At 40.9% G+C, this 20,110-nt stretch overlaps 1 protein-coding gene across 4 annotated transcripts; it reads left to right on the top strand.

Annotated features, from left to right (window-relative positions):
* The first annotated feature begins 1,871 nt into the window (after window positions 1-1,871).
* Window positions 1,872-20,010, top strand: cd99l2 (CD99 molecule-like 2). 4 transcript variants are annotated; one of them, XM_072687717.1, is made up of 11 exons: window positions 1,875-2,195; window positions 6,374-6,427; window positions 6,566-6,619; window positions 7,735-7,824; window positions 9,414-9,521; window positions 11,365-11,439; window positions 16,306-16,377; window positions 16,530-16,583; window positions 16,726-16,845; window positions 16,989-17,054; window positions 17,431-20,010. In XM_072687717.1, exons 1-11 carry the CDS (start codon window positions 2,138-2,140, stop codon window positions 17,490-17,492), a joined length of 813 nt encoding a protein of 270 aa, XP_072543818.1. In that variant the 5' UTR covers window positions 1,875-2,137; the 3' UTR covers window positions 17,493-20,010. The 4 variants fall into 4 exon arrangements, with proteins under 4 accessions (XP_072543822.1, XP_072543818.1, XP_072543820.1 ...); XM_072687719.1 differs by lacking the exon at window positions 9,414-9,521 and having other exon boundaries at window positions 1,877-2,195; XM_072687721.1 differs by lacking the exons at window positions 7,735-7,824; window positions 9,414-9,521 and having other exon boundaries at window positions 1,872-2,195.
* The last annotated feature ends 100 nt before the right edge of the window (window positions 20,011-20,110 follow it).

The raw sequence follows: 20,110 nt of genomic DNA, 5'->3' as shown, positions 1-20,110 counted from the left end.
TAACAGGGCTGTAAATAAAAAATCGCATCTGAGCATTTTTCACCCCAACATACACTATATGGACAAAAGTGTTTGGACACCTGGTAATTCATTGTTTCTATTGAAATCAATTTACGAAAGGCTGCATTAATTCAGAATCGTGATATAATGACCTGCAACGAAAAGGTAGGACTATTATATTTATATACTGACTGACACATACCTAACCTTACTGATCAAGAAGAGAAAGCTACTAGCTTTCGGCAACAACTATGTACTATATTGTTGCTTGTACACTATATGGACAAAAGTATTGTTGTTCTTACTGTCCTGGGAAGGCTTTCTACTAGATTTTGGAGCATTGCTGTGAGGATTTGATTGCATTCAGTGACAAGAGCGTTAGTGGGGTCAGGATGATGTTGGATGATCAGCACCCCAACTCATCCATACAAGAAAACACAGTTCCACTCAATGCTGTGGAGGGTTGAGGGGGGGGGGGGGGGGGTTATACCCTTCTAGCTCGTGCCTGGCATTGGGCATGATGCCCATAGGTTCATGTTTATCTGCTCCAGAGAGTCCAGTTCAATTGGCAGGGCACTAGACAAACTGACTGTGTGTGCATTTGCACATCTTTGTAAGCAGTGGGTGCTATTTAAAGTAACTGAAGGGGTGTCCATAACCCTGTAGACATATAGTGTACTTACTATTTATACAACACATTAAAATGCATTCCTTGACAGGTAAAATATGACTAAACCCTACAGTGTTTGGAAATTGAGCCAGTGGAATACAGGTATACCCACAACTGCTTACACGATGCACATTTAAAGGTAAAGTAAAGGTGCATGTATTTGTCATTGTGCAGTGTACACTGCACAGTGAACACACACACACACACACTAGTGAACTAGGGCCAGTGAGTACACACACACCCAGAGCGGTGGGCAGCCAACTCCAGTGCCCGGGGAGCAGAGAGGGTAAAGGGCCTTGCTCAAGGGCCACACAGCGGCAGCTTGCCAAGCTCGGGAATCGAACCCATAACCTTGTTATAATACAGCTATACCCAAAACTGCTTACACAATGCATATTTCATTAAATAATAATAATTATAAAAATAATAATAATAAAAAAAGAAGAAAAAATAATAAAATAAAAAAATATATATTATTTTATTTTTTTTTATGAAATGTGCATCGTGTAAGCAGCTGTGGGTATAGCTGTATTCCACTGGCTCCATATATATGTATATATATACCAAAAGTAGAAAGAAACACCAGAAACACAGTTAACTAACATCGTTCAAACATGCATGGTTTTATTTCACTGCGCTTTTAAACAGTCCTCAGTTCAACATTTTGAAGCTCGTCCACTGCGGTATACCTTAACTAAGGTGTCGCTAATTAACGGTATCAATAATGAATGGAAGTCAAGTTACGAACAGCCTCAATTATTCAGAGGAACACCAACATTTCGTGAGAACTGCTCAACGTCTGGAAAAAAGGTCACTTTCTGGGGAAAGAAGACACGCAGTCAGACAGCGGGGGGCTGCTATGCGCACGTGTGTGAAGGGTTGTACCGCAGCGTTCTCCAAAAAAGAGGCGTTCAAGCACAAACCTCCCTCAGCATCGACCATTTTAGCTAACCTTCCTCCCGAAGCTGCCCATCACATAAAAGCGGTACAACCACCGCATGCCCTGCGTGCGAGGCACCCTGCCTGGGTGGTGTGTTTGAGGGCAAATGAGGGTGGGAGACATTTATTCCCCCCAACGAACTAATGTTTAGTGCAGCGGGCCTTTATTAAATGAATAATATCGCTGGTTTGCGGTGTAACATGTCTCAGTGGAGGGGAGTTGTTGAGAAGAAGGAACCGCCCAAAGCTGTGCATCCGCCCCCCTCACCTCACCCCCCCAGCTACACTCTGTCCGTCGCTCGCTCTCTCTCTCTCTCTCGCACTCCGCCTCTATCTGGCTCTCTCGCTCTTCGCACTGCAGACTTTGTTGCAGCGGTATTTCGTCGTCGTCGTCTAGGTCTTCAACAGCAGGCCCACCACCACCTGGTACCGTTTACAGGCCAGAGTGACATTGCACGACCGACAGCCCGGCTTCCGTCCCCACCGTTAGCTTCAGCCCTGTTATTTTGAACGCTCACGCTTTCAGCCATGAGGACGCTCTCGGCGTGGACGCTTCTCGCACTCTTCTCTCTGTTAGCAGTGAAAGGTAAGCTAGCTAAGCCCTTCGCCCCTCTTTGTTGAACCCCCCTGTGACATGCTTACCCCATCAGTTTCTTTCTTTCTTTCTCTTTCTCTTTTTCTCGACCCACTGGCATATATTTTTAATCTCATTAACACGCTCGCGTTGGACCCGCCAGGCTTATCTCCTGGCCCGGGCTGTTTTGTCCCGTTTAACGTTCCAGCCGTTTGTGAAAGACCGTGTGTGTGTGTGTGTGTGTGTGTGTGTCTGTCTGTGTCTGCACCGGTTGCTACAAAACCGAGCAGGGTACAATGCTGATTCTGTGTGGAGAATATAACAGCACAGCATTGTGATCTGTGTTTCATCTGGGAATGTTTGAGACTAGTTGAGCGCTCAGCATATTGATGAGGTCGCTTGTGGCATATTGCAGTGAGAGCTGCTGCAGACTGTGCTCCTCTCCTGTTTTCTCCATCTAGCTTCTGCAGTCTGTGCCAGGGCTCTGTCTGCCTTTCTCGTAGCTTGCAGTGCATCATCTGCGTTGGGATGTAGTTAAACACAGTTAAGGTGTGGCACACGTCATTGACAGGGCTGCTTCCAGCTGGATGTCCATGTTGTCTACATCAGTGTAGTAGCAGTAGGCTTTGTGTTGTGTGTGTGTTTTTTTTTTTTTTTTTTTTTTTTTTAATTTATCTGTCAGATGTAGATCCAGACCATTCATTCATCTGCAGTCATTATACTGTAAATCAGCTGCTTCATGATTTCAGTTTCACCCCACTTCAATTTCAGTTCAGGCAAACAGGAATAAATAAGCTGCCACGGATCAATCCTTCTGAAGCATGCCTTCAACAGTGCAGCAAATGGCAGGGCCACCCAGTCCTGTCCAGTGTCCAGAACCAGTGGAGCATGAATTCAGAACGCATGCGCTTGCTGTGGCAGAGTGCGCCCAGGTACAGCATGGGTGCAGTTTTTTGGGGACTGCGGAATATAGGGAGATACCATCGCTTTTTTAACAAGGGGTGCTGGGTCCATCCGAAATCATACACCAGCACCCACCAAGGGCAGCATTTCGTCAAGGGCATTTGTTGTCACCGCCAGTGCAATCATGTTCGGTCAAATTCTAAAATACTGGTTCATGAATGCATTTGGTGTCAGTAGTGATCTTCTGCTTTTGATGATCAGTCATGATACAGTAGCAGCACCACCTTTTCTGTGTGTGTGTGTGTGTGTGTTTTTTTTTTTATGTTTTTAAGCAAAAAAACTAAAACCCCATAAACCAGTAGTCTACCTACTTAAAAGTCTCCATCTAAATGAGTAAGCTCAGCTGTGTTTTCTGGCATGAACCGGCACAGTCCCTCCTCTTCTCCTTCAGCCACACCCTCTGTTGTGTATGTAATGAGATCCATGCTTGCAGCCATGTGCTTAATGCTCCCCATACCGAATAATTCATTATTTATGCATGGGCGTGTCAAAGCCCACTGTGTTGCCTGGTTTCAGGTGTGTTTTGCTCTCAGGATCAAGATTTCCCATGAGTCACTGGCTGGTCTGCGGTGTCGGCATGGAAACAGAGCAGGGATTTTATTTTAAAAAATCATTACTTTGATTTTAGTCAGTGTTGTATACACAGATATTGATTACATTGATTTTTGCATAAAAACCCCACAATTATTAAATCCTGAACCAGCAAGTCTCAAAACGTGCAAATCTCAGTGTAAAATGACACATTTTGTCTCCCAGCGTTTAAAAGAAAGTCCCTGGGGCTCATTCAGAAAGCACTGCATTTAAAATTCTGCTCTTGTTTACCAGTCAGTTGGGCAAGGCGTAACAGAAGTCACGTCTACAGTAATCTCATTTCCTTAATTATATTTCTCATGATTTCCATTTTTTACAGCATCCGGTTACCAGGGGAGTTTGAACATAGCGAATCAAATAGTACCATTTCAAAATGTGAAATCATTCAATATTTTATTATAGTATTTTTTAGGTTTAAAAGTGGAAGGCTGCAGTGATTTATGGGCTGCTGAAAAAACGATGTAGACTTCGTAGCTGATCTGAGGCTACATCTAAAAAAAATCTTCACTTGTTTGAATACAGTACTGGAAGGCCCCTAAAGTTGGTGTTTGGGAGTTCCCCAAAGGACATGCTAGGAACAGTATTGAAACGACCAGTTGTTTCCTTCTGGTGTTACTTCAGCTCTTTACACCATTTTATTATTAGAGCTGTGCCCACATCTATGAGGTGATTTGCAATGTTGATGGAGTCCAATATGCCCTGTGACTTGGTCCCTACAACAAGCCTATATCATTACAGTGCATGAGGATACCCTGCTTAATTTCTCATTCATTCTCACTCTGAGCAGAAGAATGGCCCAGATCAGATCAGCTTGGTTCTCCTTTGGGATGATGTGAGTTTCCATTATCAGGCTGCTCTAATTCTTTATGGTTTCATCAACCATCCCAAATGTGTTATTGTCATTTTCCTCTCATCATTTTCCAATCCTTTGTTAGATATTTTCAGCACTGCTATGGAAGGTGCATTATCTCCAACCTCTCCCATGCATGTCTCTCCTTCAGGTAGTGAAGGAGATAATTCTGTGATTATAGATGTGGGGTTTGTTCATGGTTGGATTTGCCACTCCAGCCTGTTTCCCCATAGTGTTTAGCCAGGAGGAACCCTGCTTATTATGTAGGTCAGGTGCAGTGCACAGACCGAAGTACCAAATAGGATCAACGTCAGAGTTTAGTATTTGGTAATTTTAGTACAGGAGCCCATTATTAATCTTAATGATTTTCAGTGCATAGATAAACTATTCTCAAAATTCTGCAATGTTTGTCTTTAGTGACAGGACGGAGGAAAGTCACGTTGTGTTTTTTTTTTTTTGGTCATATGACCCAGTGGCATTATGCTGATCTGGCCTGGCAGTGGTGCAGGGGACGGCTGGTGTTTTAGTGCTGTTACTAAATCTGGCAAGGAGTGCAGAGTCCTATCTTGACTGCATGGTTGCAAGAGAGGAATAGCGAGAGGCTCAGACTGAGTAGGCAGAGAATTCAAAATGGGTCTTTGTCCACTTGACCTGCATGAGTTGCTGGATGTCACATATGTGGAAAAAAGGAAGACTGGTAACCTTCAGAACTAAAAATACCCAGAGAGAGTGAATGGCAATAACACCCATTTAAATAAAATCAAATTGCCCGTTGTCCTTTCTTGTATAGTTGTTTGGGAGAAGTCCTTTTGTACACCACAAGCCTTTTATTCCATCAAAATGACACACAAGAAAAAAATCCTCTTGGCAAATGTCTTGTGAGCTGTGGGACCACAAAAGGTTTTTTGTTCTTGTGTACTATGCATATGCAGAGACAAGCTGTCATTTTCTTGGCTCTGTTCTTATTCAGAGTGGCTGGAATGTGTTTGTAGTGCCGTGGAATTGGTATCGTAACAAGAGTGCTTGGAGACAACAGGGGGCTGATTATCCCCATGATTAACTCTTGCTGCTGTACCATGATATTTGAAATTTGCTATACATAAATGCAAATGCAACATGTACACAATTGTCCTAACACACAGCCATGCAATAAATGCAGCCACACATTATGCATGTAAAAAATTAAATAAAAAATAAAAAAAAAAGCAGCATTGGAATCAGTCATTTGAACAGTTGTTCAGTGCAATACCCGATATGATCTTGCATATAAGGGAGGGTGGGAACTGATATATGCTTCCTTCGACACCCGCGCACCCACCCACTGTTTCTTGTTAAACTGCTGCTGCTGATGCAGTTGCACCAGGCAACCAATGCACATGAGAAAGGTGCCTGGTACTCAGGTCTGATGCATCAGCTAGCAGATGCCTGTGCTGGCCAGCATCACACTGAGGTGATGTGGGCAAAGAGACAGAGCAATTTACTCACCCAGAGAGAAAGGCCAATTGTGCTCCCTCTGGCTGTGGCTGCTGATGACCGGCAGATTCAAATCAGTGGTCTTTCATTGTGGTATTTTGACATGCAGACAAAACACATCAGCAGCAGCAGTTTTTTAATATGGCTCTGTCAATATTATCTCATACTGAGTACAGTACTTCCAATTAAACAAGTCTAATTCTGCTATTGGAGTTTAGGCTTTCAAGTATTGTGAAGAGATTGTCAGATAATTAACAATCGTGTAAGCAAAATTTACATCTGTGTTTTAAACTTACCATATTCTGTCTTCTAGGTCTGGGGGAGGATCTGGACCTGTCGGATGCTTTTGATGATTTGCCAGCAACTGGTAAGTGAAAGCAAGCTGACATTCATACCACAAGACACAGTGTTTCTCAAAAACATTTCTGTTGGCCTGGCTAATTCTCAATAGTCCAAAGCCTAAAGTCTGGCCAGCACTGACATCAGCTGTGTTGTTTCCCCACAGCTGATCCTAAGCCCAAACCAAAAGAGCCGGCTGGAGGAGCAGGAGCAGGGGGAGGTAATGCGATTCTTCAGTCTGATATGTTTTTAACAGAAACTGGATGGAATCTATAGCTGCAGTAAAAACTGACTCCCTATTACAGAAGTAGTGAACTTTACAGTGTCTATGTTGCAGAATAAACTAAAACGTCTGATCAGTCTTTGAATTGATCAATGGTTATTTTCCAGTCAGTTTGAAATAAAGCATGTCTTATACTAGGGCTGGGTAATCTGGTAAAAATACTATAATCATGATATTTAAAGACATTTTTCACAATACACAATTTATCACTAGGCATGTAATCACAGACTAAATACATAATCAGCGACAGATTCTTAAAAACTACTTTTCAGATACTCCTGAATACAGTGATCTCTAGTCAACATCTGCTGCCCTTCATCCAGTTAAACTGTTGGTAATGAAACATAAAAGGATAAAGGTGCACGTATTTGTCACTGTACGGTGTGCACTGTACAGCGAAATGTGTCCTCCGCATTTAACCCATCTGGTAGTGAACACACACTCACACACACACATGTGTTAGGGGCAGTGAGTACACACACACACACACCCAGAGCGGTGGGCAGCCAACTCCAGCGCCCGGGGAGCAGAGAGGGTAAAGGGCCTTGCTCAAGGGCCCAACAGTGGCAGCTTGCCAAGCCCGGGAATCGAACCCACAACCCTGTTATCGATATCCCGGCGCTTTAACCGCTGAGCCGCCACTGCCCCCTGATCAACCATGTAGTTGATCAATTAACAATCTCCCCGATGTGCTTAGAAAAGCATATTGTGTATCACAATAACAAAATTGATCACAATGTGATAAAATATTGTCATATTGCCCAGCTCTATCATGAGTGAACATTCAAACTAATCCAAAACCATTGTGCCACACAATTTTTAAAAGTTTTTTGGGAAACTCTAAACTAACACTGTAGTGGTTCGATATTCTGCGCTGTAGTTCTCATTTTTGCTAGCATACTGTTAAGCTTGTTAACAGGTTATGGTTTTGAAATGACACATTTGTGAGCAAATCAAGGCTAACCCAGCTGAGCAGTATGTCTTCTAATAGGCAGATGAATTGTTACTCAGCCTCAGTCCTAACATAGGCCTTTGTGTTCTGTGCTCTGCAGACTTGGACCTTTTAGACATTTTAAGTGATTATAAACCCAGCCCTAAGCCAGTTCAACCAAAAGACCCAGTCAAGCCCAAGCCCAAACCAGGTGAGAGTCATTATTTTAAACCTGGTTTATTTTGGTCTTGATACAGATGAACATAAAACAAGGGTGTCTTTCTAATGGCCCACTTCAGTGTTTTCAGTGCATGCTACTGTAAGCTGCTTCTCTTTAAGCCTAGCTTGTAACTAGTGCATGCTGAGACAATGCTTAAACCGTAAACAGTTACTATTGCTCCTAGATTCAAAAGCTTTTTGCCTCAGCTATGTGCTGCAGATGTCTGTGTGGTGGTGTGTTACAGAGAGCTCTTAGTCCTTGAGGTCATAGTTTTCTCTGTCTGCTGGCTGATATAGATTTTTTTGTGTGGTTTCATTTCGAGCAGTGCTGTAGCACTTACCCTGCAGATAAATGACCCATTGTCCTAAAGTACTTGATGGAAAAGGTCAAGGGGCAATCTGCACAAATGGTTTCCTGGATTAGAGGACAAACAGGTTAAATTTAAAGTAGTCTTAAGAAGAGTAGTGTAGGATTTTTTTTTTTTTGCACAACAACTGGAACTCTCTTACCCCTGCTGTGGAAATGAAATCTATAAAATAATGAAACGGAATGCTAAAACCACTGTACATGTTTCATCCCAATTCTCGCAGTGTTCATTTAACACTAGCGCATTGCCGTGTGTTGTGTCTGAAACTAGGCGTAGCCAGTTGACTTGATGCCTTGCTGTCTCAGAAGGCAGTGTAGAGCCAAAGGTCTCTGTAACCAAAACACAAAGACAACAATATGCTTGTCCTTACCATGGTATATCTATAAGTGTTTTCACCCCCAAATAATAGAAGGCTATATGTAAACTTAGATGCAGACATAACTTGGTGCCGTCCTGCCTCACAGTCTCAGTAGGCAGCATTGTAAGTTTCAGACACATTATGGAAAGTCATAAAGTAGAAGACTGCAGGAAAAACAAGATTTTTGTATTGGAATTGATTTGATGAATTTAAGTATGACACTGGTCATATCACTGGTTGTATTAAGCGCAATGTATCAAATGACTTGCCACCACTTGATGCCGATGTTGGTTATGTAAATAAAATGTATACTGTAAACGGGAACAATATAACCAGTATATAAAAAAAATTACTTTCTATTTAATTCCTCATTTTTATTATCAAAAACGCCCCTTGTTTTTCCTCACATTAATAAGCCAACTAAACTCCATTCTACTAATGGTATGCCGTCTGTATATGCATCTCATTCTTAATAAGCTTTTACTTTTACACCTAGTTCTTTAGAGCCATTTTGCCTTGTATTTGTGTTCAAGGGCACACAGAATATAATAGCTTATAGAATATAATACAGAATATAATATAAGGTAATTGGCCAGTTAAACCAGTTGTTTTCCCAGTTTTTAAGGATTGTTTAACGAACTGTGTTGACTTTGCTTTGTTATACATTTTTCATAACACGATAATCCTGCCCTAAAAATCTGTTTTTATCCCCATTTGAGTTGCCTCTGGAGCTCTGTGTGTGTGTGTGTGTGTGTGTGTGTGTGTGTGTGTGTGTGTGTGTGTGTGTGTGTGTGTGTGTGTGTGTGTGTGTGTGTCCTCAACTAACCTTACTAACGTACTAGCCTTTACTGACAGAGGAGACGCGCTCAGATTTCTTTGGGCCCACCGTGCGGCCTGCTTTGTTGCCCCGCACGACCACCAGACCCCTCCGAACTTCTGCCCCCCCTCGCAAAGTCCAGGACGGTGTGTACGGAGTTGTTTAACCCTCTCAGTGGAGTCACTCACAGTCCCTTATTTTGTGTGTGTGTGTGTGTGTGTTCATATGTAGGGCTTGATTCAAAGCACAGCAAGATAAAGGTGCCCCTACTGTTATTTTGCTAGCATTATCAGTTGCGTTATCACGCTGTGTTATGTAGCTGGCACCAATCTCTTTTATGCTTTGAATTTACCATGTAGGGGAGTCTACATGTTCCAATGCAAGTTCATCTGCTCATCCAGTGTTCTTCTCCCCGTAGTTTGTCTCCATGTTGTCTGTTATATGCACCTAAAGGGCCCTTATCGTTGTAAAAATAATTTTCCACATTTTGTTTTGCAGTATACAAACATTACTATTCTCATCTCAGTGCATACGGTCTGTGTATGTGGTATGAATTTATTGTTTTTGTGATGCCATAAAAAGTATTTACACACATTATATGGACAAAATTATTGGGATACATTTTGTGTGCATAAAACCACACAGATGTGAAGAGTGAGCCTCGGATGGGGGTATAATAAAAGAATTGAAGGATATGGGCCCTTTAAACTCACTATATGTTCATTCAGTGGCGACATTGCCTGCATTGCCAGTGACTGACAGGTTTCCCTTAACCTGCACAATGAGCTGCACACAGTAGACTGTGGCTGCCTTGTCATTTCCTTTTTTCTATGTTTTTTTTAATATGTTTGGGTTTTACTGCTCTAAATGTTGTTTGAACTTTACATTTATTTTAATGTTCATTTTATTAAATGTTCATATTCTGCATAATAAAATTGTTGTTGATTACACTGTAGAATTAGTAGGGTATACAGTTTCTATAAATAGTATTCACCTGGATATAACCTTTTAATTCACCTTTTTATAAATAGACTCATGGTCAGTATAATTTAGCTTAGTTATTTTGTTCCTTTGTTCCAAGCCTTTCTGGGCCCTACTTCAGAAAAGCATCCCCACAGCATGATGCTGCCACCACCATGCTTTACGGATGGTGTGTTTGTGGTGATGTGCAGTGTTTGGTGTCCGTCAAACAAAGTCTAGTCTGATGACCAGAAAGGTCTCATTAGACCAAAGAACCATGGGTGAACTGTAGTCAAGGTTTAATTCTATTTGCTGCTCTCCCATAAAGCTCTGACAGGTGAATAACTGTCAGTCATTGTATTGTCTCTCCCATCTCAGCTGCTGAAGCTTTTGACCATGAGGATGAGCTGCTATACGCAGATATGCCATATTCCTCCCATTTTTTTAATGATGAATTTAACAGAACTCGGGGGAGGTTCTGTGACTTTCTTGTATCCATCCAGTGACTCATACTCATATTTTCTCAGAGTTGTGTGGCATGTTCTTTGGTCTTCATGGTGTATTTGTAGGCAGGATACTGACTAACCAGTGACTGGACCTGTCACTGGTCACTTGAGACCCATACCCTGCACTCAGGTCTCCATTTCACTAACTGTGAGACAGTGAGACACCTATTGCCTTCTGGACATCTGTTGAAATCACTTTAAAGGGGGTGAATATTTGTGTAATCACTTAGTTTGCATTATACAGTTTTATTTAATTTTGTTTTCACTTCGACGTTTTTGTCAAAGAAGCTAATTTATATGACCATGATTCCATTTATACAAGCAATAAAAAGGGGATAACATTCAAGGGGTGAATGTTCTTTTATATTTTTTAATGTTTGTTGTTCACTATTAATTATTACTATTAGTGATGTGTTAATATGATCTACCACAAACTGACCAAACTGTTGTTTTGTAAGGGAGAAATTAACACAATGCATGCAGTGTGGTCATACTAATAATGTGGTAATTTTACCTTGTTTAGATGACTTGGACCTTAGTGATGCTATGAACCCCAGTAACGACATTGGAGGAAAAGGCAAAGACACTGGCAAAGGAAGTAGGTTTTGCTCCCTTGTTCTTACTTCTTTACTCTTGATGTTAAATACGTGTTACTGATAATGACCGTGTCATTTGGATCAGATACCGGAGTGTTTTATGATGTGATGTGAACTGATGTGAGATCAATGATGATCTGAGTTTAAACAGAGGGGCTGGGTATTAAACAGATTAGTCGATCAAACACTATACATGGCATATGCACACACACACGCACACACACGTCAGATAAAGCAATCGTGCACAGCTTTCCTCTATATATTTCCCAATTACTGTGAAATTGTGAGAGACATGCTGATGAACCCTTTTGCAAGTATGGTTCCACCAGTGGGATTTGTCATGGCTGGGCCCTGGTTGGTACAGTCCCACCCAAGGGACTATTGGAATATTTGGCATAGGACATTCAACGTCAGACATGATGCAACAGTCAGCTGTATGTCAACTTCATCTGATCTATCTGCATCCCCCACCAAATAGCTTGTCTCTAAAACGCAAAGACACCTGATGCTGAAAATGCATTCCTGTGATGTCTTTCCCACATTCGCTAAAACATTATGGTAAGGCTGTGTTTCTGATACTTTCCAATAACATCAGATTCAAAATGTGCCAAATTATGACACTGTAAACAAACATGCAGCGTCTGTGAGGCTGGAGTTGTTCTCCAGCTTCTTACTGGAGTTTTCCGCTCCACCTTAAATACTGCAGAAGTTACAGGTGCTAGAAAATAACTGCAGCACTATTTTACAGTAGAACTTCAGCTTCATGCTGTGAGGTAAGTGCACAGAAATTGCTTTTTGTGGTGTTTATATATTTTAAAATGATATAAAGAATGATTGTATATCAGTCAGTTCCAGTAAATACAAGTCCTAAAGTGTCCATTTGATGTGTTTTAAGTGTGCCAAAAATGGTTAATATATGAAAAACAAAAACATTCTTTGGATGACGTACAGCTAAGTAACGGTCACTTTCTATAACTGCAGCTGTGCATGTCCCAAAAGAACTCTCTCTGGGCAGACTAGGGGTGGGCAATCTCACAATATTTGATCAAAATCGTGATCAGTTTTGTTATTGTGATACAAGCGGTAATATTATGGATCTTGTTAGTGCCTAAGGAACACCGACCAACTGCATTTTCATTATTATGGAGTGTAATTCGTGCTGTTCAATTTGATGAAGTGCAGCAGATTTTTGTAAATAAATCGCGGTACTAATTTTTTTTGTTTTTAGCCATTTTGTCTGCATGTCAAAGTATTGTGAGAATTATCGTGTATCGTGAAATTGTCTTTAAATATTGTGATGCGTGATATATTTTTACCGTATCACCCACCCCTAGCCAGAACTCAAGGTCTGTGAAGCGATGACCAGGACAAACTATTTATTTAGGTGGTTTGATGCCTGCCGTTAATAACAGGATTGAACTGATGAATTGGTTCACAGAATCAATTCTCTGATTAAGAAAAAAGAAATTGTTCCAACATCACAATCAGTGCCCACTGTCTGAGAGTCAGTACAATTGGCGAAGGTCTTGAGGACACCACAAGCAAGATTTGAGATTTGAAGAAAATGTAATGTCTGGCATTTTGCCAGTGTATGAGGAGGAAGACTTCAATTTGACTTTAGGAGATGGTGAGTCTGACTTGTGTTTTGCAATGTAAAGAGCACATGTTTAAAAAAATATATTTCCCAATTTTGTGAGCAGAAAGCGGGCTGCATCTGTAGGGTAATGCAGCGTTGTTCATTTTTTTTGTTCACACAGGTGACTCCTCTTTCAGTGACCATGATGTAGCTCTGACTGATGATGCCGAGTCTGGTGCATACACGCCAATTGCCTCCGGACAGGTGTCTCCTGAGTCCGGTGCTTCCGCTGCGGAGGACCAGCAGTGTGAACGCGTCCACACTGATGCTGAGCTAGAAAGTCCAAGCAGCGTTGTAGATGCTGTCACAAGTGTAAAGAATGAGCTGAAAAGAATTGGCGATCATCTGTGTGACATTAGCCTGTCTCTGAAGGAACTTGTCAAAAAATGAAGCTTACCATTTTGACATTCTTCCTGCTGCATGCGAACAGAGTTTAGTCTTCTTCACATATTCCAGGGCCATGGTCAGGACTAAGGCCAGATAGTGGCAGCAACAACATGATATGCACAGCAGATAGCATTTTCCTGTTCGAGCATAGGCTTGCTACTTGTCTGTATGTTCTAGATATCAATATATATATCACACTTGCAGGATCAGAGTATATCGTTCATACTCTCATATAAAATTAGGTTCAGAAATCTTGATACACCAGTAACCATATAGAGTACATACCTGCAATAGGTATAATAATCTATTACTTTATTAATATCTTTAAGGATCATCTGACCTCACATCTTTCAGCAGATGGAGGTCCTGATTATCTGTCATGTCACAGTTTTTGTAGGCTATAAAGAAGCACATGATCTCAGTTGTGAAAGTAGCGATTGCGAGTCTTAAGCTGTCCTGTAGGCTGTTCCTCCAGACTGAGTGCAGGAATGGACATCGCTTTACCACCACTCTAGTGAGCAGGGTAAAAAGCCATGTCTTAGGTGTGAACAGATGGCACATGAGGAGTTAAGGATATTGTTGAGTTGTTAAACAAGCACACAGTTATTTCAATAGGCCTTACATTAAAAGTCTAAAGGTTTATATCATACACAGCTCCAGCCTGAACATTACTGTTTCTCGAAATAAAAGAATGAAGCTAGGCACATCATAGAAAGTATTTTAGTGAAATTTTTATTAGCAACTTCAACATTGGACATTTTTTATGAATACGTATAGTCACCATTTATACGTATAGTCACGGTATATACATATGCTCAATATGTAGTTGCCAAAATCCCATATGAAGAGGGCGGAAAAGAGTATCAGCAGCTTGAAATAAAGTCCTGCTATGACCAAGAGTAAAATGCACTGCCAGTAGTATGTACCAGTGAGTACCGGCCCACTTTGAGCACAGTGTGTAGGGAGATCTGAAGTTGTATGGGTGACATGCATGGTGCAGCTGAAGGATGACCGTGAGAAACCTCACTAGCCAGCTGGTAAACCTTATGTTGCTACGAACGCAACAGTCATCAGAACCTTCAGATGGTTGCTGGTGTACTTGCTAGCAAGCTGGTTAGTAGTGGTTCTTTTCAGTAAATCTTTTCTTTAGAAGGGGGGTCCCCGATCTCAGTCACAGAGAGCTAGTGTACACACACCTGATTTAACTTGTTTAATCAGTTGGCCCCATCCTTCAGAAAGTTAACTCCCGAGTTTGATTCTTACAGGCTCACTTTTCATTTGTATTATTCCTCTTGCATGTTTTCTTTTATTGCAATTGCTCTGCTTTTCCCAGCTGGAATGAAGAATAAAGTCTTATGTTTAAGAACAGCATTGAATTTGCATATTTGCCGTCTCTCTGTAGCGTGTAGACTCTTCTTATGTGCGGTTTCAGTGGTTTTCAGTCGTTCCCAAGCCTCTTCTTTTTTATGCATGTTTTTGATATTCATGTAAAAATACCGTAAGCATTGCTGTTGCTGGTCTTTAGTAGTGGTCTAACTTCTGTTTAATTTTAAGGCTTATGGTGTCCTGTATTATTATTATTTTTTTTTTTTTTTTTTTTGTAGTTAAACTAGCTCTTCAGTTTTGCAGTAAAGCTGGTATGTTGTACAGTTAAGATAGCTAGTTCTAAGAAGTAGCTGTACAGTTAAGGAAGCTAGATTTGAGATACAGATCTATTTCGACGGTTAAGGTAGTTTGTTCTAAGTTAGCTAAAGTACCTAGCTATACGGTTAAGTTGCTAGGTCTCCAGTTAAGGCAGTTTGTTAAATGGCTAAAGTAGCTTGTTCTACAGTTAAGGTAGCTGTAGTTAATTTTGCTAGATCTAAGTTACAGTACATTCTAGTACAACAGAATTAGGTGAAAGATGATATATTTCTTTTAAGTAAAGCTGTAAGCTTTATCATAAGATACTGTATCATAGAGATGTAAAGGTGATCAAGTTAGTAGGGAACTATGGCATCTCATGTCCCTGTCAGATAAAGACCTTGGAGGAGGGGGGCGAGGTGATGGCAGACCCAATATCAGAGGTGGAAACGGTGGTAAGGAACTCAAAAGACTGCTTAAGGGTGATGCTGTCTGGCTTAGGAATAAAATCTGTATCTCTCTTCCATGTCTTCTGTCATCTCTTTCATGTGTTTCTGTAAGGTTGTGAGTAAAATTCACCCTCACCATTAGCATTTTTTCCAGTCTGGCTGACAACATAATCTTAAGGAGTGAAAGGAGCACACGCTACTAATAAAGCATCACCTTGTATCCAGCTCTAAACCAATAACTGCATGGTTATTGTGATTTATAGCCTTTGGATCTGTAGTGTTTCTTAGTATGTCCTCTGCTCGGGTTTGTGAAATGCTAACTGTCTTTGCTTTTGGGTGTCTCTTTGATTCCTTCTCTGTAGCCCTGTCAAAGACTCTTCTGTGTATAGGATCTTAGCACTGGGGCTTTGGATAGATGCCTGATGATGCATACTAGGGATGCACAATGATATCAGATTTGGCAGTTAAAAAAAAAAAACTGGCATCAGACAGATCTTCACTGGTATTTGACAACGTTTAGTTGATTTTATTCAGAACTCTAGAAGAGCAGAACTTTCAGGTGATGGTGGGATACTGCTCTGAAATATCTGCTTTTTATTATTTTACTGCATTTGGATGTAAATGTTATTTCTCTTTAATGCTGATCCAGGTAGATAAAAAAAGAACTGGATCAGCATCGGGCCACAATTCCCATATTGGTGCATCCCTACTGCATACGTTGTGAGTTTTGTGTTGTGTGTTCACAGCTTACCAGTTGTTTTCTAACCTTGTAGGTGGCACCTTTTCAGACAATGACCTTGTGAATGTGGGAAATGATGACTCCTACAAACCTGATGAAGGAAAAGGTGAAAAAATAAAAGCTTATAAATGGTTATTTTTGCTGGAAATGGTTTTGTTTTGCAAGAAAGAGCAGTAGGAGAATATAAAATATGTACTGTCAATTAGGGGTCGACGATTTGGTAAAAATATATCAATATTTAAATGTGTGTTTCTGCAGGTAGGCGAGGCGCTGGCAGCAGTGATTTGGACTCTAATGATGGTGGTGATTATGGTAAGAATTACACCTCTTCCCCTAGTTTAGCATTTAGGGGCCTTGTTGTTTATTTATTAGAGGTTAGATATACAGTTCTAGATGTACCACAGACCTGTTTTTCCAGTATAAGAACCCTTCCTAAATTTCTGTCCACTTTTAGACACAATGGCAGAGACTGGAACCATTGCTGGAATTGTAAGCGCTGTTGCCATGGCATTGGTTGGTGCAGTCAGCAGTTACATCTCCTACCAGAAGAAGAAGTTCTGCTTCAGCATACAGCGTAAGAGCAAGCAACATTTGTATTAATACAAGGACACCCCCCCACACACACACACAGACACATACTTATTAAAAAAAAATATATATATATATATATATTTATATATATAAAACATCTTACACTGTCTTTTCATTTTTCTACAGAGAGTCTGAATGCAGACATGGTGAAAGCAGACAATCCTGAAGCTGTTGTGGCCCAGGAGCCTCAAGGTAAATGGCATGGATGTAACAATACAGTATTTCTTGTTGTATCACATTGTTTTGCAGTGTATTTGATCATTGTCTCAACACACTTTCAGAAGTGAGGCCTGGTATATAGCTACCGCCACAGCTGCTAATACTTCTGTTCACTGCCAGTGACATTCCAGAAAGTCTGGAGTGATGTTTTTTGCTAAAAAAAAAAAAAAAAAAAAGAAAAAGTTTCTGTTTCAGTTTCTGAAGGCTTAACAAGCTGCAGTGCTCGCTTGACTTTATCTACTTAGATAATATCATGAGGAATATTTATATAATATAATTCACAGTGTCTTAATTCATCTGATCATGTATCTGACAAACTTCTTCCTTTTTCATTGTTTTGTCCTTTCAGTTCAGCAAACTCTTCTCCAGCCCCCTAACGCTGAGCCACCCACAGAAGATAATGCAGTGTAACCTGTCCTACATTCTTCCAGCCTGATGAGGGTGCAGTGCTAAATGCAGAGACCCTCTTGACCGGGAAAAGTCCATCTTTCCCAGCCTGCACCTTCTAACCTTTTTTTTTTTTTTTTTTTTTTTTTTAACTTCCCATCCAGTTTTCTCACCTAATCGGACTTTGTGCAAATATGATATTTATTTAACTGTTTGCCTTCATCTCTAATAACGTGACTGTTTACAATAATAATCCTTTGAAGTGGTAAATCCTGCAAAAAATGAAGAATAGCAGCTGTTTGAATAGCAAGAGGGATATGGTATATTTTATTTCACAGATGCTGATGGGACTAAATTTCCCACACCACAGCAGCCCCACGTCTCTATCTTTGCTTAACAAAGTATCACTGTGTAACTAATGTGCTTCATTAATCCATAGCACAGTTTATTGATTTACCCAAACGTTGCAGAAAAGGAGCAAATAACCAATGGAAATATCCTGTACGTCTGTTTAGCCTGAAAATCCACTTCTACAGGAAGACCTTTACAGACTGATTGTTGATGGAGGTGACCCTTAAAATAACCTTCAATTGCTAGATTTCTGAGCTTTTTATGCACACCCTTTTCACACTTTAAAATGTTTTTACATGATCTGTATATATTTGCCCTGCTTTTACAGAACAATGTGAGGTGACTGTTGTATATATGCAGGTTTTTGTGTTCTAGAATCGAACTAGTTTCTAGAGAAAGTACGGATACATAAAAAAAAAAAAAACAAAAAAAAAAAAACAAGAAAGAAAATCAGACTGACGCTAATGTCAAACACTAACCGACAGCTGCTCACGTTTTAATTTGCTTTTAAAAGTAAGTGACACCTGAAAATTGGACGTACATGTGTGAAACGTTCACTGAGGTTTGAACCGTGTTGATGAGTCCTTGCTAACTTGCTTTGTTTTTTGCGTGTTTTGATTATTGTAACGACAATGGTAGCAGTTCATGTTTCTGAGGGATAGATGAATATGAAGAAGATGCCTAGGTGTTCTTGTCTGAATTAGGCCTAATGGGAGGAATACGTAGAAGCTGAGGTCATTCTTACGTTAGCGTGGTTCTCGAAACAGCGTATTGCGTTTTGTATTCCTTCTTAGGGAACTTGCCTTTTTGGGATTTTTGAAGATATCGTGCTTGTAAATTGTGTATTGCGTGTATTCCAGTTTGTACTCGAATAGTTGTATCAGTGTATCCTTATATACACTAGTAGCGGTATATGTACGGAAGTATTTGCGTGCCCCACTCTTCCCGCTTTAACAGAATGGGGTTGTCTTAACTTAGCGGTCATGTTACTAGCGGGTCGTTTTTGTCGTTTAATCCTTGTACGATCTGTTGCACCCTTCAGTTCTGCGGTTGCCTTACAGAAGCTTTTTGGCTGTGTTCCAGTTTGCCCTTGTTTGGTCCGTTTTGATTGAGAAGGCCTCCTGTTCGGTTCAGCTGTGGAAGTGGCTCTTCAGATTTAGGAATTAACCTTGAGGACCAGAGGGTTTTGTAAGGCAGTTTTGCGGTTCGAAGAGAAATGAAGCAAAAATTGATTCGGAACACAGCCTGACCTTTGCCCTGTTTTTCCTTCCCGAGATTTCCCAGCACACTCGCCCGTCACCTGTCACCTCCTCTTTGTCGCGCTCAATTATGATGCACCTTGTCCATCTTCTCAGCCACTGCCTGCTGGTGCTTTCCCTTTCTATGCCTTACCCTGCACACTGTGCACAGGGGGAAAAACAGCAACACTAAAGCAGAGGGGGATGCAGTACTGACTGTACGGCACGATTGGCTGCTTCAGTTGAATGTGTTCAAACCAGAAGCATGCGGTTAAACTCTTGGTAGGACATCTCACAGAAGAACGCAGATTAACCAACCAGAAATATTCCTCCGTCTTCAAACTTTACAGCCAGAACTGAAAGCTCTGAACATCAACTACTTACTTGTACTTCAAACCTCCTGCTAACTTTGGGGTATCTTTTTTTGCACTGCATTGACAAAATCACGTCCTATCAAGGGTTCCGTTCCATGTCCATGGTTTTCCAACTAACAAACAAAATGTCTACTGAATGTAACGTCCTCCTGTGCTGCCGTTTTGTTTGTTAGATGTACCACTTAGATGTAGCCTTGCCGGAGCTACGTTTGGCAAAAATGCAGAACACCAAAGATATGGTGGACAGGGAGCGATCTTGGCCCTTTTGCATGTGCTATGATGTTTCTGGTGACTGTTCGGAGGAGTTGGCTCGTAGCAACATTAGAATTTTTATCAAATTCACTAATGCCTTGACCACACACACATTTGAAAGCAGTGCTTTTTCAAGGTTTGTTCTTCACAATCTGACTGTTAAAACCAGTTCCCCTGCTTGGTGGGTTCAACCATTCATCACGTAATTGCGGCTGGATCAAGGAAATGATATCCGTAGTTCCACAGAGGTGCATTTAGTCCGTGAGGAATTCTGGGCCGTCTTGTCATTTTGGATACGAACTGCAACTCTTCAACAAAGGGTAAACACACAGATGCATGCTTTGGTTACCTAGCTATAGACATTGACTTTTTTCTTGCATACTTGGTTGACTTAAGAAGTTTGGACGAGTTTTCTAGGGAAGGATTT

The sequence above is a fragment of the Salminus brasiliensis genome, chromosome 9 (assembly GCF_030463535.1).
Source record: "Salminus brasiliensis chromosome 9, fSalBra1.hap2, whole genome shotgun sequence".
Lineage (NCBI taxonomy): Eukaryota > Metazoa > Chordata > Actinopteri > Characiformes > Bryconidae > Salminus > Salminus brasiliensis.
The sequence above is the reverse complement of the archived record's forward strand: the minus strand, read 5'-3'. Positions and strand labels throughout refer to the sequence as shown.

Coding starts and splice junctions, on each gene's coding strand:
- cd99l2 (XM_072687717.1), top strand. CDS start 2,138: ATGAGGACGCTCTCGGCGTGGACGCTTCTCGCACTCTTCTCTCTGTTA. Junction 2,196..6,373: donor CTCTCTGTTAGCAGTGAAAG/GTAAGCTAGCTA, acceptor TCTGTCTTCTAG/GTCTGGGGGAGGATCTGGAC. Junction 16,584..16,725: donor TAATGATGGTGGTGATTATG/GTAAGAATTACA, acceptor GTCCACTTTTAG/ACACAATGGCAGAGACTGGA.